The sequence below is a fragment of the Papio anubis genome, chromosome 20 (genome assembly GCF_008728515.1).
Source record: "Papio anubis isolate 15944 chromosome 20, Panubis1.0, whole genome shotgun sequence".
In the NCBI taxonomy this organism is placed as follows: Eukaryota; Metazoa; Chordata; class Mammalia; order Primates; family Cercopithecidae; genus Papio; species Papio anubis.
The window spans coordinates 2,196,021-2,223,544 of NC_044995.1; the positions used below are offsets into that span (position 1 = coordinate 2,196,021).

General features: G+C 49.1%; 1 protein-coding gene across 2 annotated transcripts in view; it reads right to left on the minus strand.

Annotated features, from left to right (window-relative positions):
- Nucleotides 1-27,524, minus strand: part of PPP5C (protein phosphatase 5 catalytic subunit) — a 41,190-nt gene that overhangs the window by 7,054 nt on the left and 6,612 nt on the right. Inside the window, exons 2-6 of one of the 2 annotated variants that reach the window (XM_003915749.3) lie at nucleotides 27,246-27,487; nucleotides 8,097-8,244; nucleotides 7,272-7,393; nucleotides 475-540; nucleotides 58-156 (exon numbers count right to left, since the gene is read on the minus strand). In XM_003915749.3, the coding sequence (XP_003915798.1) occupies nucleotides 58-156; nucleotides 475-540; nucleotides 7,272-7,393; nucleotides 8,097-8,244; nucleotides 27,246-27,487 (677 nt within the window). The remainder of the gene's footprint in view (nucleotides 1-57; nucleotides 157-474; nucleotides 541-7,271; nucleotides 7,394-8,096; nucleotides 8,245-27,245; nucleotides 27,488-27,524) is intronic. The other variant, XM_021931221.2, reaches the window with a different exon arrangement.

Sequence of the window (27,524 nt, forward strand, 5' to 3'; positions counted from 1 at the left end):
CTGAGGCTGGGGCTGGGGGTGGAGGTGGGGAGAGGGTGGCTCTGCCGAGAAGGATACATAGGGGTTGGTCTCCGAGGGTAAACCGTTGAGCTCGAATATGTTGAGGAGGTCATAGAACTGGCCATGGGTGTCCCCGCATACTGTAATCTTCTCTGTCTGAAAGAAAAGAGGCCACCGGAGAGGGAGGGGCCCAGAGAGAGACGTGGGGAGGGGGCAGAGGTGAGGGGAAGGGTAAGAGTTCACAGTAGACCGAGAAGAATCATGCAAGAGACACAAGCAGGGGACACAAACGAAGAGGGTGGGACAGAGACCAAGAGGCCAGCAGAGAAATGGGATATTCAGGAGGAAAAGCACAGGGGTGGGGGTGTGAGGGAGACAGGGAGGTGGCTCCGTGAGTTCCTGAGCTCTGTGGCCCCTCCCCAGCCAGAGAGCCCACCCCCGCTGGCCCTCCCCCGACTGCCCCACAACGCGCACCTCTTTGAGTGTGGTTTCCACGAGCGTGCTCAGCTTGGAGAGGACCTCTTTGACCTGTACCAGAATCTGGAAGGCAGGGCAGACTCAGTGGGACCGGCTGCAGGGGCTGCTACCCAACCCAGCCCCGAGAGCCTGGACTGCCCAGGAGACGCTGCTGGGCTGAGGGCGAGGGAGAAGCAGGGAGAGAAGAAAAAGGGCAGGGGAGGCCTGGGGGAGCAGGGGCAGGTGGGGCCAGAGGCAGCCGCAGGCTTCTGTGGACTGTGCAGTGCTAAAGCATTGCGATTGTTTCATGTGAAAATCTGGTTCTTGAATTATCTGAAAACACTCAGCATCATGTGGAAATACATACATGAATCCAGATCGTACAACATTTTATAAAAGAACTGGCCTGGACACAGCTCAATGTCACTGTCATAAAAGTCTCCCAAAAAAGAAGTGAGACTTTCCAGGTAAAAAGAGGTAAAAAGGCAGGTCATAGGCAACACTGGTGCTTTCAATGGACCCTGAATTTTTAAAAAGCAGCTACAAAGGATGTTTTAGGGAAAGCTGGGGAGAATTAAAATATTAACAGATGTCTAGAAATGCAGATGATTTATTTTTCACAGACTGGAGATGACCTTGACAATGACATGCATATCTGTCAATGTTTCCAGATTTTCCAGATGGCCCGTGGACTGTCTACCTTAGTATTATCGCATCAATCATGAATTTCTAAGGTAGGACAATTCAACTGTGGTCATACTAGAGGACGTCTTTGTTTTTGGGAGATCCAGGTTATTATGACTGCAACTTACTCTCAAATCGGTTAGGGGAAAAAAAAAAAAGGATACACATACAAATGCATATATAAGCAGACAGACACATTAAGTCAATGCATTAAAATGTTCACAAGTGGTGAATGTGGGTGAAGGGTGGATAGATGTTAACTGTACTGTTCTTTCAGCTCTCTGTAGGTTTGACAGTTTCCAAAATAAGCTGGGGAAAAGGTGTTAAGAAAATGCAGGAGGCACCCACTTCCAGTCAGAAGGCAGAAAAGCTACAAAAGACTGTCTCGCCCTAAAGATGAAAACAAGCCAAGCAAGCAACAAAATCAAATTTAAAGCCATCTGAGGGCTGGCAATGCAAAGGGACCTAAATTAATCAAAATGCAGACAGGATGAGCCTTTCCTTGGGGAAGGAGCCCACAGCTTTTATCCTGGTGCTTGGCAGGCGGGCGGGATGCCCTGGGGCTGGGCGTGAGGGGAAACGAGTGGAAGTTCATGACCATGTTGGGGCTGGCGTGACAGATGAGGACTCCAGGGAGCCCCAGCACAGCCCACCTCTGCCCCCGCCAACTCCCTCACATGGGCTTCAGGGAAGGCTGGGTGCAAGGAAGTGAGGTGGAGAGAAACCTCCTGAGGTACAGAGCGGGGTGAGACTGGAGAGCAGCGAACACCCCAGCGGCCCCACAGCCTGACGGCAGGGCTGAATACCAGAGGTCTCCCACAGTTCCAAAAGCTGGCGACTTTAAAACATAAAGACATCCCTGGAATTCTGCCAGGGCTAAGATCCCAAGGTCTGCTGAAGGGAAACTCCTAATTCTACTCTGAACACATTTAAAGCCAGTGGTAAAGAAATTCCAACAAAAGTTGCCCCTAAACTACAGATGAGGTTCACACAGCCCCTCCCTCTTGTGGCTCAACAGAAGAAACGTGTGCCGTTTTCTTGTTTATTTGTTTTAAGACAGGGTCTCACTCTGTCACCCAGGCTGGAGTGCAGTAGCTCGATCACAGTTCACTGCAGCCTCAACCTCCCAAGCTCAGATGATCCTCCCCCCTCAGCCTCCCAAGTAGCCAGGACTAGAGGTGCCAACCACCATGCCTGGCTAGTTTTTGTATATATATATATATATTTTTTTTTTGTAGAGATGGGGTTTCTCCAAGTTGCCCAGGCTGGTCTTGAACTCCTGGGCTCAAGCGATCTGCATGCCTTGGCCTCCCAAAGTGCTAGGATTACAGGCCTGAGCCACGGTGCCCAGCCTAGGTGTGCCATTTTCTGAGGAAAATCTTTATTTACCTCAGTCTCTAATGTTCTTTTATACAAAATGCCTGGCATACAATAAAATTATAAGACACATGATGAACTGGTAACAGAGCAGACTCAGAGATGAACCAGATGATGAAACTACCAGAGACTTTAATTAAGATAACCATGGTAAATGTGTGAAAGGACTTAGTGGAAAAGGTAGACAATATGCATGAACACATGAGACACAGAAAAGTCTATTAAAAAAAAAACACAACTAAATGAAAATGCCACCAATAAAAAATACAACATAAGAAATAAATAATTCATTTGTTGGGCTTAACAGCAGTTACAAAGAATCAGTGAACATAAGGACAACTGAAATTACCCAAACTGAAATACACAGAGGAAACATCGTGCAAAGAATTTAAAAATTCAACTCATTAAAATCTAAGGAATAGTATCAAATGGTCTAAAAAGCATGTTATTAGCTTTCCAGACGGAGGAGAGCAGAAATGGGAAGAAACAGAAGAAGAGATAATGGCTAAAAACTTTCCAAAACTAATGAAAGATATTAACCCACAGATCAAAAAGGCTCAGTGAATACAGGATAGATGCAAAAAAAAAAAAAAAAAACCACATCAAAACCAAACTACTAAATACCAAAGATAAAATCTTAAAACCAGTGAAGAAAAAAACAGACTATAAGGAACAAAGATATGAATGATTGTTGAGTTCTCACAGAAACAATGGAGGTCAAAAGGCAATGGAAAAAAAAAAACAAAACAGATTTAAAGCACTGAAAGAAACAATGTCAACCTAGAATTCTACATCCAGCAAAGATACCCCTAAAAATGAAGACAAAATAAACACATTTTCAGGAAGGCCAAAGCTGAGAGAATTAGTCTACAGCAGATGTACACTGTAAGAAATGCTAAAAGTACTCAGGCAGAAGGGGCATGATACCAGATAGAAACCCACATATGCAAGAAGCAGCAAGGAGTAAGAGAAAGGGTAAATATAAAAGACATTTTCCGTGTATTCATAGATATGTTTCTTTAGAAGATTAGTGTCTATTTAAGGAAATGACAACAATGTATTTATAGCAGATGCATAAGCATGACAAGAGCACAAAGGCTGGGAGAAAATAAAAGGAATCACAATATTGTAAGATTCTTTTTTTTCTTTTGAGATGGAGTCTTGCTCTGTTGCCCAGGCTGGAGTGCAGTGGCATGATCTTGGCTCACTGCAACCTCCACTTCCTAGGTTCAAGTGATTCTCCTGCCTCAGCCTCCTGAGCAGCTGGGATTAAAAGTGCACGCCACCACGCCTGGCTAATTTTCGTATTTTTAGTGGAGACAGGGTTGTAGACATAGGGTTTTTGCCATGTTGGCCAGGCTGGTCTGGAACTCCTGACCCCAAGTGATTCACCTGCCTCAGCCTCCAAAACTGCTGGGATTATAGGCATGAGCCACTGCCTCAGGCCGTAAGATTCTTATACTGTCCATTAAGTATCATATTATTACTTGAAAGTAGAATAGGACAAGTTAAAGTTACACATTGTAATCTCTGGAGCAGCCTTTTTCATCCAGGGTTCCGGGAAACGATTACACCTCACAAAAAATATTTCCAGTGATACCTGCTCAGTTCTCCCAAGGAGAGCACACAGATTCACAGGAGAGAAGTTAATTCACTGCGGATACAACGGATGCCTAAGGGAGTTAGGGCTTAATTCTCTCAATAGTGCCTCAGCTGAGAAGGGCTGCTCTAGAGCAACCACTGAACACTCCACCCCTCACCACACACGTTCAAAAGTATAACAAAAAATTCAATAAAACAGATACAATGAAATGCTAAAAGATTCCTGATTCACACAAAAGAAAGTCAAAGAAGGAGAAACGGGAAAAAAAAAAAAAACAAAAACAAATGGGACATATAGAAGAGAGATATCCAGACAGTAGATTGAAATGCAATCATATGATTGCTGATAGTTAAATATAAATGAACTACACACTACAATTAAAAGGTAAAGATTGGCCAGGAATGGTGGCTCACACCTGTAATCCCAGCAATTTAGGAGGCCAAGGCGGGTGGATTATCTGAGGTCAGGAGTTTGAGACCAACCTGACCAACATGGTGAAACCCTGTCTCTATTAAAAATACAAAAATTAGGCCAGGCATGGTGGCTCATGCCTATAATTCCAGCACTTTGGGAGGCTGAGGCGGGTGGATCATGAGGTCAAGAGATTGAGACCATCCTGGCCAACATGGTACAACCCCATCTCTACTAAAAATACAGAAGTTAGCTGGGCGTGGTGGCGCACACCTGTAATCCCAGCTACTCGGGAGGCTGAGGCAGGAGAATCGCTTGGACCCGGGAGGCAGAGGTTGCAATGAGCCAAGATCTTGCCATTGCACTGCAACCTGGGCAACAACAGCAAAATTCCATCTCAAAAAAAAAAAAAAAAAAGTAAGACTGTCCAACTGGATAAAAAGGCAAGACCCAAGTATATGCTGTTTATGAGAAAAACATTTTAAACATAAAGATACCAATGGGTTAAATACAAAAGGGTAGAAAAGTTATAGCATGCAAATATTAAGTGTAAAAATCTGGTTTAACTATATTAATAGAAAACATGGATTTCAATCCAAAAAGTACCAAAGTCACTTCATTATAATGAGTCAATTCATCAAGAAAGCATAACGATCCCAATTGTGTACCTAATAAAAATTTCAAAATACAGGAAGCAAAAACCTGAGAATTATAGGGAGAAATAGGCAAATCCACAAGTGCAATCAGAGCTTTTAACAGCCCCCTCCCAATAAATGATTGAGCAATTAGAAAAAAATAGGCTATAAAAGATTTTTAACAGCAGTCTCAACCATCTTGAACTAATTGACATTTATAGAGCCCTATGACTAATGACTGCAAAATACACACTATTTTCCAGTACATACTGCAAGCGTGCCAAGACAGACCTAAAAATAGCCGCAATGGAATCAACCAGAGTGTGTTGTCTGACCAAATTAGAAATCAGTAACAGTAACATCTAGAAGTCCCCAAATATTTGGGAGTTAAACAATACCCTTCTCAATAACCTATGGATAAAATCAGAAACTATAAAGACAATTAGAAAAAAATTCTAACTCAATGATAACGAAAACATGACACATCAAAATTCATGGGATGCCGCTAACGCACTGCCTGGAAGGAAATTTAGTTTTAAGTGCTTTGCTTAGGAGAAAACAGGTAAAATTAACAGCATTAAAGTTCATCTTCAGAAGCCAGAAGAAAGCAAATTAAGCCTCAAGCATGCATGGAGAATAATGAATGAAAAAATCAATGAAACAAAAAAAAAAATTCAATAGAGAAATTCAACATGAACAATGAAAACATGTTCACAAAAAGACTTGTCCAAGAAAGTCCATAGCGGCTTATACTTATAAAAGCTACAAAGTAGAAATAACCCAATTGTCTCTCAAAAGACTGCATAAACAAACCATGGGCTGTTCAGACAATGGAGGACTTGAGCTACTGATACACACAACATCCATGTATGATTCCCACACACCGTGCCACATAAAAGAAGAGACACTAACTGTTCTAAGTCCATTTGACATTGACATGAAATTCAAAGCCAGGCAGAATTAATTTACAGTGGTGAAAAATCAGATCAGTGGTTGTCCCTGGGACGGGAGTGAGGGCTGACTAGAAAGTGGTCAAAGGGAGTTTTCTGGCTGACGGAAATGTTCTGTAACTTGTTTGGGCAGTGGGCACATAAAACTATAAAAACTCATCTAACTGGACACTTAAGATTTGTGTATTTTATTGTGCATGAATTATACTTGAATTAAAAACAACCAGGAATGGGGACATTCCTCCTCCTCTCTTACCTTTAACAACGCGATCATCAACAGATAACCCATACAGAGCACTAACCATGTGCTAGGCACTATTTGAAGCAATGATGTGGATTACACACAGTTACTCCTTACCACAGCCCTTGGTGGAGACGATATGATTATCTCCACTGTACAGGGGAGGAAATCAAAGTACAGAGAAGTGAAGCCATCTGCCTACAGGAACACAGCTAGTATGTGGGAAGGCAGAGATTTGAACCCAGGCTGCCTGGCTCTCTAGGACCTATCAAGTGGCAGCTTCCCACATGGCCTGCACACTCCTGTAAGAGTCACCTGCCTGTCAACCTGACTCACAAGAAGTCCCGCATCCTCACAACCAACCCAGGAGGTGGTGGATCTCGGCAGATCCCCAAAATTATGGTAAAGTCCCTGATAGGTCAGGGCAGGGGGCCTTGTCCAGATAGGATACCAGAGCCCGAGTCTCACTCAACCAGTTAACACCCTGTGGCCAGTTGCCCTCCTGGTTCGGAGGAGGGGATGGTCTCAGGACTAGGAGCCACCATCAGGTCCCAAACAGCCTGCAACAACCAGCAGCCACAGCTGCCCAAGAGCCTGGGATGAGAACTCCAAGCAACAGACTCCGCTGCTTCTTCACCTTTCACCCTGACCTCTCTGGCCCTTTGTCCCTGCATCTGTCAAACGGCACTGCCCGCCACCGCCCCAAGCTGCTGTGGGATGGATGAGATGAGATTCTGTGGGAAGCCCTTGGCACGGTGTCTGGCACACGACTCCTGCTCAGTGTTGGCTGTCGTGGCCGCCCTCCTCTTGTCGTTGCCGCCCTCCTCCTGTCATTTTGCTCAGTGCCCATGGCTGGCAGCACTGTGATGCCACCCCAGGGTTCCCGGGTGCCCGGTACCTGACAGGTGCATTACCTGGTAGGCGCATTTCCGGTGCAGTTTTTTCTGGTCCTTGTACCACTGCATGAGCTCCTTCATGAAAGTGATTGTCACTTTGCCATCCTCAAGCTTGGGTCCGCTGTACTCATCCTCAATGGCTGGGGTGTGAACGAGGGGGGACACGAGAGTCAGTGACCACAGCCACTGTGAGTGGGGAAGAGGTCTCGCTCCTAGGGATGGGGCAAACCTGGCTCTGGACACACAGGTTGAGAGAGGGACGGAGCAAGTGAAGAGTCCCCTCCTGGGTCAGGTCTGGCCCAGAGGCCTCTTCCTGACCTCCCTCTCTACCTTCACCCACATCCTTTTACCCTATTCAGTTTTATGGCACTTAGCACTATTCATTTCGTGACTTGTTCATCATCTTATCTCCCTCCTAGAATATCAGCTCCATGAGGACAGGGAGGGCTTTGTTCATAGCTGTACCCCCAGTGCCTAGGACAGTGCCTGGCACATAGGAGATGCTCAATAATCATCGGTGGGATGATCCAGAACAATCACTTGGATCCTCTCAGCACCTAGAGGTGAATCAGACACAGCCTGTGGGGCCTGTGCTACTACCCGGAGGGAGGGCCCGTGAACTGGCAGTGGGTCCATGGCTCCCCAGTCTTGCTCACTGGGAAACGTGAGGCCCAGCTTTGGGCTGTGGATGGAGTGCCCTGGAACACAGGCAGAGGAGTGACAGACAGCAGGCTGGGGACAGAACAAGGGGCCACCCCTGAGCCCACCCCCACCCCCAGGGAATGAAGAGGGCCCGCGTGGAATATTCTGGGCTGGAGCATGGCGCGCCCGGGCCCGACTCACTCATGCTCTCGATGTCCAGTGAGTCCACCACGGAGCGCTTGTGCTCGTCGCCCGCGATGGCCCGCTCAAAGGCCTTCTGCTTCACGATCTTGTTGCACTCCTGGTATTTCATTTTGGCGTCCTTGTCATGGGGCTTCACCTTGACAACCTGGTGGGGAGGGAAGGAGTGTGCACGCTGAGGCTGAGGTGGGGGTACAGTGGCTGCCCCCAGGCTGCCCAGCCCTGGGTTCCATGAACACGGAAGTCAGACCGCCTGGGCGCCAGGTGCTGACGGTGCAACCCTGGACATGTTTAACCTCTGAGCCTTGGTTTCTGCACCCCAAAACTGGGTACAGCAAAGCTGCCCGCACGGGTGCACTTCATCAATCTTAGCCAAGAGTGCGCTAAAATCAAACAACTGCCTGTCTGAGGGTTATGGGCTCAGGATGCCCTGTAAGAATCCCTGTGGGGCGAGCGGCGTCCCAAGCACACGTCCTGATGCTACTATCATGACTACCAAGGCGGCAGGAGGATGAGAGGAAGGGCCCGGCCGGGTCTACAGTCACAGGAACAGCCCAGACTCACGCAAAGGGCCAATGACTTGCTGGACGACATGGGCTCCCCAAGCCCAGGTTACCTCATCTCTAACAGGGAGGTGACACAGGGCTCCCCTGCCAGGGCTGTGGGAAGGAATAAGTAACACACAAGGCCTGGCACGCAGCAGGGGCAGGCGGGCAGCAACACCGAGTGCTGTCACTTCCCTTGCTCACCCTCTAGGGAGGCCCGGGACAAAGGATTTCCCTGTTTCGTCCACTGAAGAGAGGAACTGAGGGTCACAGATCCCGGACACTGGGTTCAAATCCCAGCTCTGTAGGTCATGAGTTGGGTGACCTCAGGCAGGTGAGTCTGCTTCTGTGGCTCAGTTTCCCTCTGAGGTGGGACTGAGAACCGTATCTCCCTCAGAAGGCCACTGTGAGAGCTGCACGGGTGAATGCTTGTGAACTCTGCACAGTGGTGCCAGGTGAAAGGAAACTCCACGTGGGCGCCCACTGCTCTTCACGGTCCCTGCTCTGGGGCTGCTGCGCTGATGACCAGATCAGACGATAGGCGTGGGGCGCTCGGCTTTGGGACAGAGCAAGTTCCCAGTGAAGGGAGCCCTAACCTCTCCCCTCTCCCCATCTTATTTACTCCAATTCCTGCAAACTCGGATCTTCTAACCTGAAAAGCAGACTGGATTTGGGAGCTGGATTCGGATCCTGGCTCTGCTACTTACTTGCCGTGTGACTTTGGGCAAGTGACTTCACCTCTCTGAGTCTCAGTTTAGTCATGTAGACCCTGTCTGACCTGCCCACCAGCCTTAGCCTCCCCAGGAGCGGACCCCCACAGCTCCTGTGCCAGAGGACAGACTGGGAGGCCCCAGGGCCGGCCCTCAAGGAGCAGGGGTGGCCTCTGGTGGAAAGCCTGGCAGTGTGAGTCAGAAACCTCCACAGAGACACCCACTGACCCCTGCAGGCTGGTGTGACAGAGGTGAGGGGTGAGGTTCATCCACGCTGGGAACAGGTGTGTGTGTCAAGCGGGGTGAGAAGAGCCCATGCCTAGCAGGCCACGGCTTCCTCCCTGTCTGGGCAGGCCCAGGGCACCCTGCCAGGCAGCTCCACCTGGGCTGTGGGTGGGTGTAAGGCAGGGGAGGAAGACAGCACCAGGCAGCCCCTGGCATCCTTCCCATTGGGGAGCGGTTATGTGCGCACACCTGGCTGGTGTCCAAATCAGCATCTGTCCCAGCCCATGCGGCTCCTCCCACCCCCTCTATACCTCCCAGCCAGACCACTCATGTCCCTGGCGTGCTGGCTCCGGGCCTTTGTGCAGGCTGCCCCTGCCCAGAGCACCTCATTCGCACCTCCACCTCCTCCTCCAGGTCTCAGCCCCACTGTCCCCTCCTCTAGGAAGCCCCAGAGGCTGGGTCAGGCAACCTCTCTGGGCTCCCACAGGCCCCTGGGCTCCCTTGTTCCAGCCATGAGCCCTGCTGGGAACCGGTCTGTCCACCGCACTGGAAGGGGGCCCTGTGAGGGCAGGGCTGAGGCTCAGCCATAGCTGTGCTTGCAGCAGTGAATGAATTTCCCTTCCCCCCTTTCTCCAAACAAATGAATGAGTGACTGAGCATTTCCTCCCCGCCAGTCTCCTATTCTCCTATTCTCCGGGGGCGGGCGAGCTAGGAAGGAAGATGAAGGCAAACAATGACAGTGCAGGCAGGAGAAAGGGAGTGGGAATAGCAACAGGGACAGTGGAAGCAGTAATAATACACAGCTCACTTCTGGAGCACTGACTATGCGCCTAATACCGTGTGAGCAATTCACTTGCTCATTTATCCTCCCTGCACCTCTACATGGCAGTGTTTTCACAATCCTCATCTGACAGACAGAAAACCAAGGCCCGGGGAGGTGAAGTTGCCCACCCAGAAGCCAGGATTCCCTTCTCTTCCAGGCTAACCTGCGCCAAAGTCCAGGCTCCTGATTTCCGCCATGCACGCTGGGAGGGGCTCCCCTTCTGCCACCTCCCCTGCTTAGGCCTCAGGGCACACTGCACGCCCTCCAGGGAGGCAGCGTGGGGCAGTCAGTGGTTATGAGCGCGGGCTCTGGGACTATGCCTCCTGGGTCTGAATCCAGGCCTGCCAGGGCAGGCGGCCTCACGTCTCAAGCCTCCCTCAGTTTCTAGAAAGTAGGGGTGGTGCCAGCACCCCTTGGAGGGCTGTCGTGAAAACTTAATGCCAGGTGGCAGCAGGCAAGTGCTCATCCCAAGGCCCGCTGCTACTGCAGCTGCTGCGACATGCGAGGTCTAGCTGGGACAGTGAAGATGCCCTGCTGGGCTCCTGCTCCTAGGGAAGGTCATTCACTCCGGACCAGAGGGGACTCAGCTCCTGAAGGCCCACTGAGTCAGAACTTCACATGGAACTTTTCTTTTTTAAAGAAGTGGCATTTGGATTGTATCAAGGTCAGTATTCTGACTGTGATATTCATGTAGTTATGCCAGATACACCTTTAGGGAAAACTGGGATTTCTGCATTACTTCTTACAACTGCATGTGAATCCACAGTGCTAAGTAAACAAGTTGTTTCTAAAAGCATTACCTTCAGTGGGGAGTACTCATGGGTAATGATGTCTGGAGCTGGTGAAATGGTAACACAGGTTCACAATCCCGGAAGAAGCCCTGGGGGCTGCATGTATTTGGGGATTGGGAATTTTTTTGGATTTTAGTAAAGTGATTTGGTGGATGGTTGGGTGCGGTGGCTCATGCCTATAATCCCAGCACTGTGGGAGGCTGAGATGGGAGGTCACTTGAGCTCAGGAGTCCAAGACCAGCCTGGACAACATAGTGAGTCCTGTCTCTAGGAAAAAAAAAAAAGTTAGTCAGGTGTGGTGGTGCATGCCTGTAGTCCCAGCTACTTTGGGGGGCAGAGGCGGAAAGATTGCTTGAGCCCAGGTAAGGCCACAGTGAGTCATGATGGTGCCATCACACTCCAGCCTGGGTAACACAGTGAGATTCTGTCTCCAAAAATCCCAAAACAAAACAAAACAAAAAAACCCCCACGATTTGGTGTACATGCTCTATCACAGGACACCCCCAGCAGGTCCAGGGCAGTACCCAGCAATCACACGCACACACATGGCCATTTCTGCAGCAAAACCCCCAGACATGCCACTGGAGAGTAACCAAGACCACCAGCAGCTTCTTCGTAGTTCAGGTCAGGTTTTGCCACTGAATGAGTTGCCCAAACTTAGCAGAACTGTTCTTCAGAACTGCTTGGGTTTTAAAACTGAGGGTGAGGGATGATAGAGCAGCATCAAATCCCACGTGGAGCGGACCCACAGTACAAGGTGTAACAGGGCATTCTGAGTATCTCCAACACGCAGACAATGAGCTGCAGCCCAGATGGGAGCCGTGCCCGCCTGAGGCATGCAGGCAGCTGGGGGAAGTCAGGTTTCCAGGGCAGGAAATGCTGCTGCCCAGGGACAGCCTGAGGCCTGACATGATGGTTTTCACCCTAGGGTGTTAGTTTCTGGTGAATGACTCTGGCAAGTTACACCCAGCATTCTCTGGATAGTAAGTCAGAGGAGAGAGCACCAGGGTGCACTGCCTGAGCTAAGGGTGAGTGCTGTGCCAAGAAACTCGGACCCGCTGCGCATGCCCTGCTTACGGCCTGACTCTGGGACAGAGCTGCCAGCTCCTGGCTGTGCAACCTCAGTGGAGGGAACTACCCTCTGGGCCTTGGTTTCCTCACCTATAAACCAGGGATAAAGAAAGTCTCCATTGTGCAGGATAGCTGTGAAGATGAAATGAGTTATTACTGCATGAAGGTCACAACCTGGGCCATGGCGAGTGCTGGATTAAACAGCGGTTGTGACGATTCCTGTTACTTTCACAGATCCATGCTGCAGGTGTACAGGCACCAGTATCCGCTTGCAAGGCACCACGCATTTCTAACTGACTGTGCTGGACTCTGCTGTAAGGAACCCAAAGCCACAGAACAAAAACCAGGAGATCCCAGGAAGGGTTAGGGAGCGCAGAAGGAGTCCCCAGATCTGGCCTAGGTCTGCACCCAAGTTCCAAGCATAGACAGGAAAGAAGAACACAGGTGTGTCTTCTGGAAAAGGACCCAATGAGGGGCAGATCCATCGTGCGAGTCAGGGTTCTTCAGAGAGACAGAACCAGTAAGAGAGAGACACACACACGGGCCAGGCGCGGTGACTCACGCCTGTAATCCCGGCACTTTGGGAGGCCGAGGCCGGTGGATCATGAGGTCAGGAGATCGAGACCATCCTGGTTAACTTGGTGAAACCCCATCTCTACTAAAAAAACACAAAAAAGTTAGCCGGGTGTGGTGGCGGGCACCTGTAGTCCCCACTACTCGGGAGGCTCAGCAGGAGAATGGCGTGAACCCGGGAGGCGGAGCTTGCAGTGAGCTGAGATCGTGCCACTGCACTCCAGTCTGGGCGACAGAGCAAGAGACACATATACAGTCATGAGCTGTATAATGACGTTTCAGTCAACAATGGCCTGCATATACGAGTGTGGTCCCAGAAGATAAACATGCTGAAATAGTCCTACTGCCTAGTGACAGTGCAGCCATAGGAGTGTCTTAGCGCAACGCCATGACTCACACAAATCCATGATGAAAACAGACGCCAAGCAAACCACCATGGACGTTTTTCTGAAAACACCACCACCTTCTCAAGGGCCTCACGCAGGTCCTTCAGGGCTATCCAGAAGGCACTGTCACCCTAGATGACAGCTCCATGCGTATGACAGCCCCAGAGGACCTTCCAGTGGGACGGGGTGTGGAGGCGGGAGACAGTGATATTGATCTCCTGACCCTGTGTAGGCTGTGTAGGCTAATGTCTGTGTTCGTGTCTTCGTTTTTAACAAAAAAGTTTAAAAAGCAGAAGAAATTTTTTTTCAACAGAAAAAAGCTTACAGAATAAGGATATAAAGAAAGTATTTTTGTACAGCTGTACATCTGTGTTTTAAGTGTTATTACAACAAAGTGAGAAAGTTTTAAAAAATTAAAAAGTTTATAAAGTAAGTTACAGTAAACTAAGGTTATTACTGAAGAACCAAAACTTTTAAAAAATAAATTTTAGTAGAATCTAGTGTACAGTGTTTATGAAGCCTACAGACATATATAGTACTGTCCTAACCTTACATTCACTCACCACTCACGCACTGACTCACCCAGAGAAATTTCCAGTCCTAGAAGCTCTATTCATGGTAAGCGCCCTCAACAGGTATACTAGATTTTATCTTTTTCTTTCTTTTTTTTCCTTTTTTTTTTTTGAGACGGAATCTTGCTCTGTTGCCAGGCTGGAGTGCAACGGCTTGATCTTGGCTCACTGCAACCTCCGCCTCCCAAGTTCAAGCAATTCTCCCGACTCAGCCTCCCAAGTAGCTGGGATTACAGGCGCCCGCCACCACGCCTGGTTAATTTTTGTATTTTTAGTAGAGATGGGATTTCACCATGCTGGCCAGGCCGGTCCTGAACTCCTGAACTTGTGATCTGCCTGCCTCAGACTCCCAAAGTGCTGGGATTATAGGCATGAGCCACCGTGTCCGGCCTATTTTATCTTTTTTTTTTTTTTTTTTTTGAGACAGAGTCTCGCTGTGTTGCCCAGGCTGGACTGCAGGGGTATGATCTTAGCTCACTGCAAGCTCTGCCTCCCAGGTTCATGCCATTCTCCTGCCTCAGCCTCCAGAGTAGCTGGGACTACAAGTGCTCGCCACCACGACTGGCTAATTTTTTGTATTTTTAGTAGAGACGGGGTTTCACCGTGTTAGCCAGGATGGTCTTGATCTCCTGACCTTGTGATCCACCCACCTTGGCCTCCCAAAGTGCTGGGATTACAGGCATGAGCCACCGTGCCCGGCCCTATTTTATCCCCTTTCTACATTCAGATGCACAAATACTTACCGTTGTGCTACAGCTGCCGCAGCACTCAGCACAGTAACATGCTGTACAGGCATGTAGCCTAGGAGCACTCGGCCATGCCACCTAACCTAGGTGCGTACATAGTAAGCTGTAACATCCAGGTTTGTTTAAGCACACTCTATGGTGCTCACACAATGAAATCACCTAACAACACATTTGTCAAAAAGTACCCGTTGTTAAGCAATGCATGACTGTACCTATGCATGTGGATATACACGAGAGGGTGTTTATTAGGAGAACTGCCTCACTCCACACTGTCTTACCAGTAAGTACAGAGTAGCTGCTTCATGCTCACTAGGTCCAATTAGTAAAATGCCATCAGTGTCGTGGACCAGTGTGATAGCTTGCAGAACGGAAGGGTGATCAATGTCTCCATGAAGGAATACTACCCTACCAAAAACAAGAGCAAAATAATGTCTTTTGTAGACTTGGATGGAGTTGGAGGCCATTATTCTACGTGAAATAACTCACTAATGGAAAATCAAACACCGTATGTTCTCACTTGTAAGTGGGAGCTAAGCTATGGGTATGCAAGGCATACAGAGTGGTATAATGGAAACTGGAGACTTAGAAGGGGCAGGGTGAGAGGGGGTGAGGGGTAAAAATGTATGTTCTGGGTGCAGTGTACGGTAGTTGGGTGATGGGTGCGCTAAAATCTCAGACTTTGCCACTACACAATTCATCCATGTCACTAAAACCACATGTACCCCAAAAGCTATTAAAACAAAAAGATAACAAATTAGTAACAATTTTCATTGACAATTTTTTAAAAAGCAAAGATCCCTGTGAGGGAAACTGTGACCCAGGGCTGAAGGATGGTTATGTCCCTGAGGCAGGCAGCGAGGGTGTGGCGCTGGCCTTGCCAACTGAAAGCAAACTGCTTCTGGTGGGTCTCACAGACAGGGATGGAGAAAGGACACCTGCCACATCAGAAGCTGCACGGCAGGTCCAGGAGATGCATTCGCCCGCTCGAGCAATGAAACCGCACGGTACGGCAGCTGCAACTGAGGTCACCACCTGGTGAGCTCACGATAATCCCCTGCCATTCTCCAGGATGCAGCCGTCTTCTGCACAGGGCTGAACAGGAGAGCGGAGTGGGGATGTGGTAAAGATCTCCGCCCCTGCATCTTTCAAGTCTTTGATGGTGGCACTAATCTCTACAATCTCCAGGGATGTGCTGCTGTTTTTGATTTACAATTTTCCTAGGTAGAGGCAGCTCTATGGCTTCCATTTAGCCTTTCCCACCATAACGGCCCTTACTCCACAGCTTAGGGAACCCACATGGGGATTTTCCGCCAGCTGCTGAGTACACTTATTCCAATTGTGCAGCTGGAATGGGGGAAATAACCACAGGAGGGGTCCAGGGACCCACTCAACCCACTCAGAGTCAGACCTGAGCTAAAACTCCATTCATCACCAGGCCCCCTATAGGCCCTTACTCCGACTGGGGCGCAACAGTCAGATTATTCTAATGGTGGATTTGCTTCTGTGTTCCTGACAGACATCTTGCCTTCAGCAGCTGAGTGCTGACACTTGGCCCCTGCCTCTCCCGGATCTAATTGTTCCCACTGCATGTAAGTTTTACAGCTGAGTGACTGTGGTTCCCACCGTAAGGTCCAGCCTGCAGAGAGGAGCAACCAGGGATGCCAGGGCCCCCTCACAAATCTGCTTCTCAAAGTATTGGTAAAAGGTGTGTTCTCTGGACCCTCCAGTGTGGGTGAGTGGGTTTTAAGTGACAAATCCACTCAAGTATTCCAATTTCCCTAAGCCTTTGAATCCCATCCCAAGAGAGACCGGGCATCTCCAGCTCACTCCTGGTGGGCCGCCTTCTGATCCCTGTTTCAGTCAAACCGTCAGCATCTTCTCAAACTCCCCGAGCTGCACCGTTCCATGCAGAATCTGGGGAAGAGGGTTGGGGAAGATGTCGGTGTGACTCTGCAGTTCTAGCCAAGGCAGAAATATGCTGGTACAGTAATTACAAATTTTATTTCTCTCTTTCTTTCCCCTACCTGATGTAGTGGTCCTAGCACCAAGGGTATATACCTACAGTGCTGGAAGCAGGGGTAATTCCTAAGAAACCGTAACTATGTTTTTAAACCTTCTGTCAGAATTCCCAAGGGCTGGATGGGAGTGGGTTGTGCTTTCACACCATCTGGCGAAACTGGGGCTAACAGTGAATGCGGTTATATAGCCTGGTGGTAAAAATAGCCCACTAGTCCCGCACCTATGTAACTGCACCCTATCCGAATGGAAGTGATCTGAGGGGAGGCATGTGCTAGATTAGTGTGCTGCCTACCACCCAGACCCAGCACAGTGGCCAATTCCAATGTCCTTTCCAAAAGGCTGGGTATGAGAAAGAAAAATTATCTGGTGAGCCCCTTTAAATCATCAGACCCAGAGAGGCACTGGAATAAGACAGCAGTCTCATCCCACTCCTCACTTAAGAGAAGTACTCATCCCCTGAAGCCACGTGCTATGTGGACTCTAGATGGCCACGAACCACAGACACCGTAACTCACACCCTCTAGTTCCACAATGGATGGGCAATTATTAATCAATGTTATTTTTATAAACCAATGATATTTCCTGAAAAACATCTTTTATAATCATCCCTCTTCTCATTTGTCCTTTTTTTGCTTTAAAAGCTCAAGCAGGCCAGGCATGGTGCCTCACACCTGTAATCCTAGCACTTTGGGAGGCTGAGGCAGAAGTTCAGCAGTTTGAGATCAGCCTGCGGAACACAGCAAGACCCCATCTCTACAATAAAGAAAAAAATTAGCCAGGCATGGTGGCATGCACCTGCAGTCCCAGCTACTTGGGAGGCTGAGGTGGGAGGATCACTTGAGCCCAGGAATTTGAGGTTGCAGTGAGCAATGATGGTGCCACTGCACTCTAGCCTGGGTGACAGAGTGAGATTCTGTCTCTAAAAATAAACCAAAAACCCTCAAGCCTCTCCCTTGTTCTCCAGAGCTCTTCCCAAGGTAACCTGAAGTGTTTCCAGGGCTGCAATTCTCTCAACCTTGGCCCTAATAAACTCTATGTTAATTCTGCCTCAGTTTCCTCAGTTATGTCAATGTTTCCCGGCCCTGTGAGCAGGATTCAGAGGTACCCCCTCAGACACTGCGTGCCCCTGGACTCGATGCTCAGTACCAGAACAAACCCACTGTGTTCCTCCAACTCCACAGGTCTCACTGGGGGCAAAAGGGTGAGTGCTCCTGAATCTGGACCCCCTCTCTTGTCAGGTGAGGTCTAGACTTTCTTTGAGTGGTTTTTTCTCCCTCTCTTTTTCTAGAAGGAAGGTTTCCATCTTTGTCTACAAGCAAGGGACTGGGGTTTCAGGGGGAACAAAGGAAACTGCCTTTTCCACGGTTGCTTCACAGCAGGAGGCCCGGGTCATGGCACTGGCATTCTGGCACTGGTGGCTGCACTTCTGGGCTGAAATTACACAGCATGCTTTTTATTTTTTTATTTTTATTTTTTTTGAGATGGAGTCTTGCTCTGTCACCCAGGCTGGAGTGCAGTGGCCGGATCTCAGCTCACTGCAAGCTCCTCCTCTCGGGTTCACGCCATTCTCCTGCCTCAGCCTCCCGAGTAGCTGGGACTACAGGCGCCCACTACCTCGCCCGGCTAGTTTTTTTTTGTATTTTTTAGTAGAGATGGGGTTTCACCGTGTTAGCCAGGATGGTCTCGATCTCCTGACCTTGTGATCCGCCCGTCTCGGCCTCCCAAAGTGCTGGGATTACAGGCTTGAGCCACCGCGCCCGGCCAACAGCATGCTTTTTAAATTGCAGCTGCTTCCAACTAAGCTGCATGAGGGTAAGTCTTCTTGCCCCAAAGAGAAGAGAAAATAGACCCCTCTGACCCACTGGATTCTTTAGGCAACCAGAGACTTTGCAGAGGTATGGGGACGTTTTTCCATGCATGACGTGTTGGAGTCTTAAAGGGCCTCCCATTAGGAGAAGACCAGTAAGGACTCTAGCTCAGCCGGAAAGGTATGAATAAGGGACTGGTCACTCTGATACCCGAAGCACTCTGCTGTCACAAGGGGATAAGAGATTCCAAGACACATAAGAACACGATTCACAGGCCAGGCGCAGTGGCTCACGCCTGTAATCCCAGCACTCTGGAAGGCCGAGGATGGGCAGATCACAAGGTCAGGAGATCGAGACCATCCTGGCCAACATGGTGAAACCCCATCTCTACTAAAAATACAAAAATTAGCCGGGCGTGGTAGCATGCGCCTGTAGTCCCAGCTACTCGGGAGGCTAAGTCAGGAGAATTGTTTGAACCCGGGAGGCAGAGATTGCAGTGAGCTGAGATTGCACCACTGTACTCCAGCCTAGGCGACAGAGCGGGACTCCATCTCAAAAAAAAAAAAAAATTATTTTACAATCAGCTACTGTCAAAAATTTGCTGCTTCTTCAAGGAAACTCACAGAAAAGACCATGACAAGTATTCTTGAATACGTTTTCTGATAACTTTGGGGATTATACCATTGAACTAGGTAAAAACTTTCAGAACTCTAACAAAAAAATGATGGTTCATGAATACAATATCAAGTAGAACAAGAATTAATTATTTGTTCGCAGGCCTGAACTGATGGAGGACTGAAATGGTTTTTACGGCTTTTTGTTTGAAACAGTGCTGATTCCTCTTTTCAAAAAAATTTTTTTTTAAATTTTTTGAGACAGGGTCTCACTGTTGCCCAGGCCAGAGTGCAGCGTCACAATCTTGGCTCACTGCAACCTCCGCCTCCCAGGTTCAAGCAATTCTCCTCATGCCTCAGCCTCCTGAGTAGCTGAGATTACAGGCATGCACCACCAAGTCCAGTTATATTTCTTTTTTATTTTATTTTAAAACATAATAATAACTTTCTTTTAACAGAGGCAGGGTTTCACTGTGTTGCCCAGGCTGGTCTTGAATGCCTGGACTTGAGTGATTCTCCTGCCTTGGCTTTCCAAAGGGCTGGGATTACAGGCGTGAGCTACCACAACTGGCTGGGTAAAGTATATTTTGGTGAGCAAAATTGAAACATGTACCTTTCTCTCTATCTGATTTCTCTAGAATTCACAAACTATTCATGAATATATTTTATGGCAATATAGTTATTTGCATAACAAAACAATAAGAATCTGTTTCCTTTTGTAACAGGACACACTGAAAACACTGGTTATTTTACCAAGGCTTTTTGACTGGAATAGCATATTTTCAGATATTACCTGACTGCTTTCAAAGATTGGGGTTGACTTTATAAACCCAACGACCTGGAAAAAGAGTGGCCTGGTTTGTTACCTACACAGTTCCCTTACAAGGTCCCTGACCTTTCAGTAAGTAAAGAATGTTATGGACCAGGCACGGTGGCTCATGCCTGTAATTCCAGCATTTTGGGAGGTCAAGGCAGGTGGATCACAAGGTCAGGAGTTTGAGACCAGCCTGGCCAATATGGTGAAACCCCATCTCTACTAAAAATACAAAAAAAAATTAGCCGGGCGTGTTGGTGCATAACTGTAATCCCAGCTGAGGGAGGCTGAGACGGGAGAACTGCTTGAACCTGGGAGTGGAGGCTGCAGTGAGCCAAGATTGCACCACTGCACTCCAGCCTGGGTGATAGAGTGATAGAGACAGAGGGAGATTCCGAGACTCCATCTCAAAAAAAAAGAACGTTACTTTGTTATTTTGCTGGTGGCTCAAGCCTGTAATCCCAGTACTTTGGGAGGCTGAGGCAGGCAGACTGCTTGAACCCAGGAGTTCGAGACCAGCCTGGGTAACATGGTGAAACCCTATTTCTACAAAAAAATAAAAAAATTAGCTGAGCTTCATGGCACATGACTGTAGTTCCAGCAACTAGGGAGGCTGAGGTAAGAGTATCGCTTGGGCCTGGAGAGTCGAGGCTGCAAGTGAGCCACGATTGTGCAACTGCACTCCAGCCTGGGTAACAGAGCAAGAACCTGTCTCAAAAAAAAAAGTCATTTTCTGACAGGCCTAGGAACCTCAAGATATTCTGGGATGTCGGGAAGGAATTCACCTGATTTGTAAGGTACAGGCAGAGTCTGATGGTGAATATTTGGCTTGGCTTTACAGCTTCAAAAGGCTTTTAAAAGTCTAATCTAGGTCAGAAGCGGTGGCTCATGCCTGTAATCCCAGCACTTTGGGAGGCCGAGGTGGGTGGATCATGTGAGGTCACGAGTTCAAGACCAGCCTGGCCAACATAGTGAAACCCTGTCTCTACTAAAAATACAAAAATTAGCTGGACGTGGTAGCGCATGCCTGTAATTCCAGCTACTCAGAAGGTGAGGCAGGAAAACTGCTTGAACCCAGGAGGTGGAGGCTGCAGTAAGCCAAGATTGCGCCACTGCACTCCAGCCTGGCGACAGAGCGAGACTGTTAAAAAACAAACAAAAAGGCCGGACACAGTAGCTCATGCCTGTAATCCCAGCACTCTGTGAGGCCGAGGCGGGTGGATCACCTGAGGTCAGGAGTTCAAGACCAGCCTGGTCAACGTGGTGAAACCCCGTCTCTAGTGAAAAAACAAAAATTAGCCAGGTGAGTGGCTGCACGCGGTGACTCACGCCTGTAATCCCAGCACTTTGGGAGGCTGAGGTGGGTGGATCACGAGATCAGGAGATCGAGACCATCCTGGCTATCACGGTGAAACCCCGTCTCTACTAAAAATACAAAAAATTAGCCGGGTGTGGTGGTGGGCGTCAGTAGTCCCAGCTACTCAGGAGGCTGAGGCAGGAGAATAGCATGAACCCGGGAGGCGGAGCTTGCAGTGAGCCGCGATCGCACCACTGCACTCTAGCCTGGGCGACAGAGCGAGACTCTGTCTGAAAAAAAAAAAAAAAAATTAGCCGGGTGTGTGGCAGGTGCCTGTAATCCCAGCTACTCAGGAGGCTGAAGCAGAAGAATCGCTTGAACCTAGGAGGCGGAAGTTGCAGTGAGCCGAGATTGCGCCATTGCACTCCTGCCTGAGCGACAAGAGGAAAACTACATCTCGGTGGGGGGGGAAGTCTAATCTGAAATTCCTCATTTTCCAGAAAAGCCAACTTAAAAGGAGTCTATATGGTCAGTCACTAATCCTGCTGTACTTTATGCAAATACAGTATAACACTTATTTTGAGAATAAATTGGTCCTGCTATTATTAGTGTCTTTGGTAAAACTGGGGGACTGGAGAGAGAAAAACGATGCTTCAGTAGCACATCTGTGTTGAGATTCTAGCCCTGACCATTGTTTCTGGGTTTTTATTATTTGCCTGCAGTTTGTACTGAATCTTGAATTCTACGTTGGCTACAGTAAGTCCCCAAAGCGGAAGCTGGGTTTCATTTTCCTCATGATGGTTTCAGTTGGCTCCCTAACTGGAAAAGGCTCTTTTTTTCATTCTGGCGTATACATTCTTGTTTTCATTATAATCCTTATGTCATTATATTTCTACTATTTAAATTACTAATCTTGTTGTTTTACTTCCAAGAAAATGAAAATCCTGGTATCTTAAAGAATAGAGATGATTCAACACACAAGACGCAGCTGTATAAATCAGTGACTTGATTCAGGTCTTCTTTTTGCTACTCTGTGAGGCCATCCTACTTCAGTTTCTGGACACTCTGAAAATTCCTCACTGAGCCATCTCCTTCCCCCTCCCCCACATGGAACAGGCCTGCCCTAAAGTGAGCCTTCCTAGTGACGAGGGACACTCTGACACTCAGACTTTGATCAATGCTTACGAGAAGAAAGATTTTGACTAAATGGGAAAAAATGAGAAAGAAAATAAACTCTTCCTTGAGTAATGCAAACCCCCTTAGATGATAGAGCCTAGAGAGGAACTGGAATGAGGGAGCAGTCATGTCCCACTCCCCACCTTGAGAAAAACTCATCCCCCGAAGCCACTGACTCTTGTGGACTCGAGAGTAAGACTCCATAAACAGCTACACATCAACCTCACAATGCCATACACGGACACCATCACTTACACCCTGTAATTTAACAAGGTAGAGCCAATTACTCATCAATGTTATTTTTTAAACTAATGAGAGTTCCTGAAAAATACCCTTTGTAATCACTCCTCTCCTGATGTATCCTTTTGTCTTTAAAAGCTTGAGCTTATCTGTTCTCTAGAGCACTTCCCAAAATAACCTGAGGCTCCCAGGCTGGTCCTCAACCTTGGTCCAAATAAAATCTCTACTTATATTAATTTTGCCTCAGTTTCTTCCTTCAGGACAACAGGTATAAATGAAGAGATGAAGGAACATTTATGAGGGTAAAGGAATGAATAAATGAGTTATGAATTAAGAAAACTCCAGTATTACATCAACACTTTGAAAGAGGCTCAGAGTCAGAGGTGACATTGTCTCTAATCTCAATTATACCTAATGCCTGAAAGGGGGAAGCTATATATTTGCTGAGATCACGCCTGCTTTTGGAAACTGACAAGACTGAATAGAAACCTGCAAACCTGACTGGTCTCAGCCTGGGAGACATAATCATATAATGTGATGGACTAATTATTAATGACCTAATGGAGTTCTAGTAACAAACCGGCCAGTAGTAACCTTTTGAGTTGTATATTCTTTGGATATAAGGGAACCGTGTTTGAAGACCACAGGTGGCCAGTGGTACTGGGAAATACAGGTTTGATATTCATCATGTCCTGTTTCCTGGCACACAACTCCTAAAATCTTTGGAATCTCCAAAGTGATGTGCCTTTTTGCATGCTCATGTGTTGACTAATGGCTAGCCACCCCTAAGTAGCTTCAGGATGGGGGCTGGTCACTGGAATAATCAAAGTGGGACTGTAAGGTTGGAATGTTTCAGCCCCCCTCCAACCCTCTGGGAGGGGAGAAAGGCTGCAGGTGAAGTTGATCACCAATGGCCAATGGTATAATTAATCATGCCTACATAATGAAACTTCCATAAAAACCCAAAAGGACTGGGTCCAGGGAGCTTCCGAATAGCTGAACACAAGGAGGTTCCTGAAGGGTGGTGCTCCAGGAGAGGGCGTGGAAGCTCTGCGCTCCATTCCACACGCCGCTCCGTGCATCTCCTCATCTGTATCCTTTGTAGCAGCCTTTATAATAAGCTGGTAAACGTGTTTCCCTGAATTCTATGAGGGAGTTCTCCTAGCAAATTAACTGAACCCAAGGAGTGGGTCACAGGAACGTTAATTAATACCCAGTCAGTCAGAATCACCGGCAAAATAAGGTCTTGTGATCAGCATCAGAACTGGGGGACAAGTGGGGACTAAGTCCTCAACCTGTGGAATCTAATGCAATCTCTAGACAGATCCTGTCAGAATTGACTCAATTAGAGAACACCCAGCTGGTGTCCCCTACAGAATCGACTGCCTGGTTGCCGGGAGGGAGAAACCCCCACTCCCTTTCGTGACCAGTGGTCACAGAAACTTTCTGTGTTAATTGTTGACTGAGAGAAAAGAAAAAACACTTTGGGGCCGGGTACCGTGGCCCACGCTTGTAATCCCTGCCCTTTGGGAGGCTAAGGAGGGCAAATTACTTAAGCCTACGAGTTTGAGACCAGCCTAGACGACACAGTGAAACCCCATCTCCACAAAAATTACAAAAATTACCTGGGCATGATGGCGCACACCTGTAGCCCCAGCTACTTGGGAGGCTGAACTGGGAGGATCACTGAACCCAAGAGGCAGAGGTTGCAGTGAGCCAAGATTTGTGCCACTGCACTACAGCCTGGGCGACAGAGCAAGACTGCCTCAAACAAAAAACAAAGAAAGAAAAAACTCTTTGGTTGTTATTTCTATATTCTCACCTCCTTTAACAGATGAGGACACTGAGGCTGGGAAAAAAGGCACTGGGAGCCATGCAGCTGCTACCCAATCTGAGCTGGCTGTGAACCTAGGCATCCTGAGCCCAGAGCCTGACCCTCTAGCCCCTGCACTGGTGACCTCAGACCCTCCGCCTGCAGCCCACATGTAAAACAGGGATTTTTGTATCACACGCAACACTCATCTGTACTTGTGTAAATGAAAAGTAATTTCCATAAAACAATATTTATACACACTTCCTCCAAACAATGACCCGTTTTCTTTTCTCTATTTGATGAGGACAAAAGTGCTGAAGCTATTCAACTGATTGTGGCCCAGAAACAGTTACAAGCATGGATTGGGGGTTCAAGTCTCAGCTCTGCCACTTCCCTGCTGGGTGACCCTGGAGGAGGGACATCCCCTCTCTAGGCTTCAGGCTGAATTCAGGCTGAATTCAGGTGCACAAAGGGCTCCCAGCAGTGCTGGGCCCAGAGTGAGCAGACAGCTGAGGAAACTTAGGCTAAGGGGAGCTTCCTTGCCCAAGGTCAAGGTCACGTGTTTCTCTGCTTCCCTGGCGAGCTCCTGGTCCAACAGGAAACTCTAGCATCTGGCAAGCAGGAGGTCTTGTCTTGGGAAGATGAACTGCCCCAGGGCACACGGAGCCTGAAGAATTGTGCAGAAGGGAGCAGGGCTGGAGGCCTGCAGGCATGTGGATGGCCTGATGACAGGTAAGCCCTCAGGCTCATGTGGGGGTCCCCAATGCTGCTGGGAGAGCCCCCATGGGGAAATGGGCCATGACAATTTAGGTGCTGGGTGTTCTGTAAAAGGCTCTGAATTCCCCACCCCCTCAACCCTCCCTGCCATCTGCCAGGCCTGGGACATAGCTCAGACGTGGCATACCCACAAGATGGCTGAAGCCAACCAGTCCAGCCTCAGGGAGTATGCGGGCTTGGGCCCTAGACTGGGCCAGAGTCTTGAAAAGAGCTCCTGCTCCTTACCCTGGGGAAAGACGCTCCTGCAGCCCCACATGTGACGAAGACCCTGCCCGAAACCTGTCCTTGGGGCTCCTCTCTTCTGCCCCACTGTCTCCCCAGGCCCCCTTCTCACCTGGAGCCCTGCCCCAACCCAACACCGACTGTCCTTCTTGGTTACTCATTACTGAGCCCTGCAGCTCGTGACCTTTACTCAACCACGTCATCACAGCCACTGCCACCCAGAGGTGGCCACTCCTCCCGTCACCATTTTCTAGATTAGGACACCAAGAGACAATGAGGGAGGGGCTTGGTCAAGAATGGCTTGAGAGCCCAAGTTGGGAAGGCCTCTGCTCTGCTGTCCCTGCTCCAACCCTTCTAGGTGTCACCCTAACCCCCCACCACATCTCTGCCCCCATCCTAACACGTGTCCCCTGGCCCCATGTTTGGCTCAAGCCTTCACCTGGCTTGAAGTCCACCCTCCACCCCAGCGGCCAATAGCCAGTCCAGTCATCTGAGCTGGCTCCACCGACTGCAGACTCGTGATTCTCAGCCCCACACCAACTGCAGACTCGTGGCTCCCAGCTCCCTGGTTGCCCCTCCCTACACGACAGAAGCAGCTCCGAGTGTGATGGCTGCAACCGAAGGAGGGAGTGAAGTGTCTGTGTGTGGCGGCAGGATAACAATCCTCTCGACACACAAGACACACAGCCCCTGCTGCACCATCCCCACGCGCAGGACAAACACACGTCCCCATCTCAGGGAGCGAACTCTGAGGTGGGAGAGACAAGTCCCTGAGGGCCAGACCTCCTGGGTTCAAATCCCAGCTCTGCCACTAACCAGGTGGGCAGGTGACTTCACCCCTTAGGGACTCAGTTTCCTCATCCGTGCAAGGGGAGTAATCCCAGTTCCCACGTCCCAAGGTGCTGCGATGATTCAGCCAGCCTCCCTGAAGGAAGGTGCAGAGCATACCTGGTGTGAAGGTATGCGCTCGCTCTGCAGGGCCTCACGCATCAGGATTTTCATCAGGTGGCTGAGGGCACTAGAGAATTCTCACTGTGCCCTAGGTCCCCTCCCTCATCAGCATATCACACACATCCCGCCTGCTGTCCCTGGCAGCGTTATCACCCTTCCTGTTTTTTCTTTTTTTTTTTTTTTTGAGACAGGGTCTCACTGTGTCCCCCAGGCTAGAGTGCAGTGGTGAGAGCACAGCTCACTGCAGCCTTGAGCTCCTGGGCTCAAGTGATCCTCTTGCCTCAGCCTCCTGAGTAGCTGGGACTAAAGGTGTGTGCCACCACGTTTGGTTTATTTTTGTATTTTTTGTAGAGATGAGGTCTCCTCCCCATGTGGCCCAGGCTTGTCTTAAACTCCTGAGCTCAAGCAATCCTCCCACTCTGGCCTCCCAAAGTGCTGGGATTACTGTCGTGAGCCACCGTGCCCGACTTCCCTTCCTCTTTCCTTCAAAGTGCAGATCCTCATCTGCAATTATTTTGCTAACCTATTCAGCGGTGGGTTTTCTGCCTGCCCCTGAAAGACAAGCTCTACCAGAAGAAGGGAGGCTGTGTGGCTCCTGTCCAGCACCGGCACTAACAATGACAGTCACCATCAGGTGAACCATCACAGGACGCGACCCTGTGCCGGGTACTGGTCTACTCATGTGAAAAGCAGAAGCTCACTTTTCCTCACAGCTGCCCTTCAGGCTGATCTTCTTGTTCTCCTCATTTCACAGATGCGGAAAGGAAGGTGCAGAGAGGCAGGGTAACTGGCCCAGGGTCACAAAGTGTGAGATGACTGAACAGAGCTGTGGCCTGGGCCCAAAGCCCCACAGGCACTTGCTGGCTGGCTAAGTGGTGACTAGAGGCGTGAATGGCTCCTCACACCCATCCCCGCCAGCCTGGCCCTCGGTATCCGCCTGGCTCAGGTGCCAGGCCTGGCCCGCTCCCCAGCTCACCGTCTCGTAGTCTCGCAGCGCGGCCCGGAACTTGCCCAGTGCCATGTTGCTGGCAGCCCGGCGGTAATAACCCTTGATGTATTTCTTGTCCAGCTCGATGGCCCGCGTGGCATCTCCCAGTGCGTAGCCATAGCACTCGGTGCGCAGGTAGGCCAGGCTGCGGTTGCCATAGTAGATGGCATTGCTGGGGTTCAGCTCGATGGCCTGGCTGTAGAACTTGATGGCGTTCTCATAGTCCTTGGCTGCAGAGATGGAGGAAGAGGCATGAGGCAGTGCTCC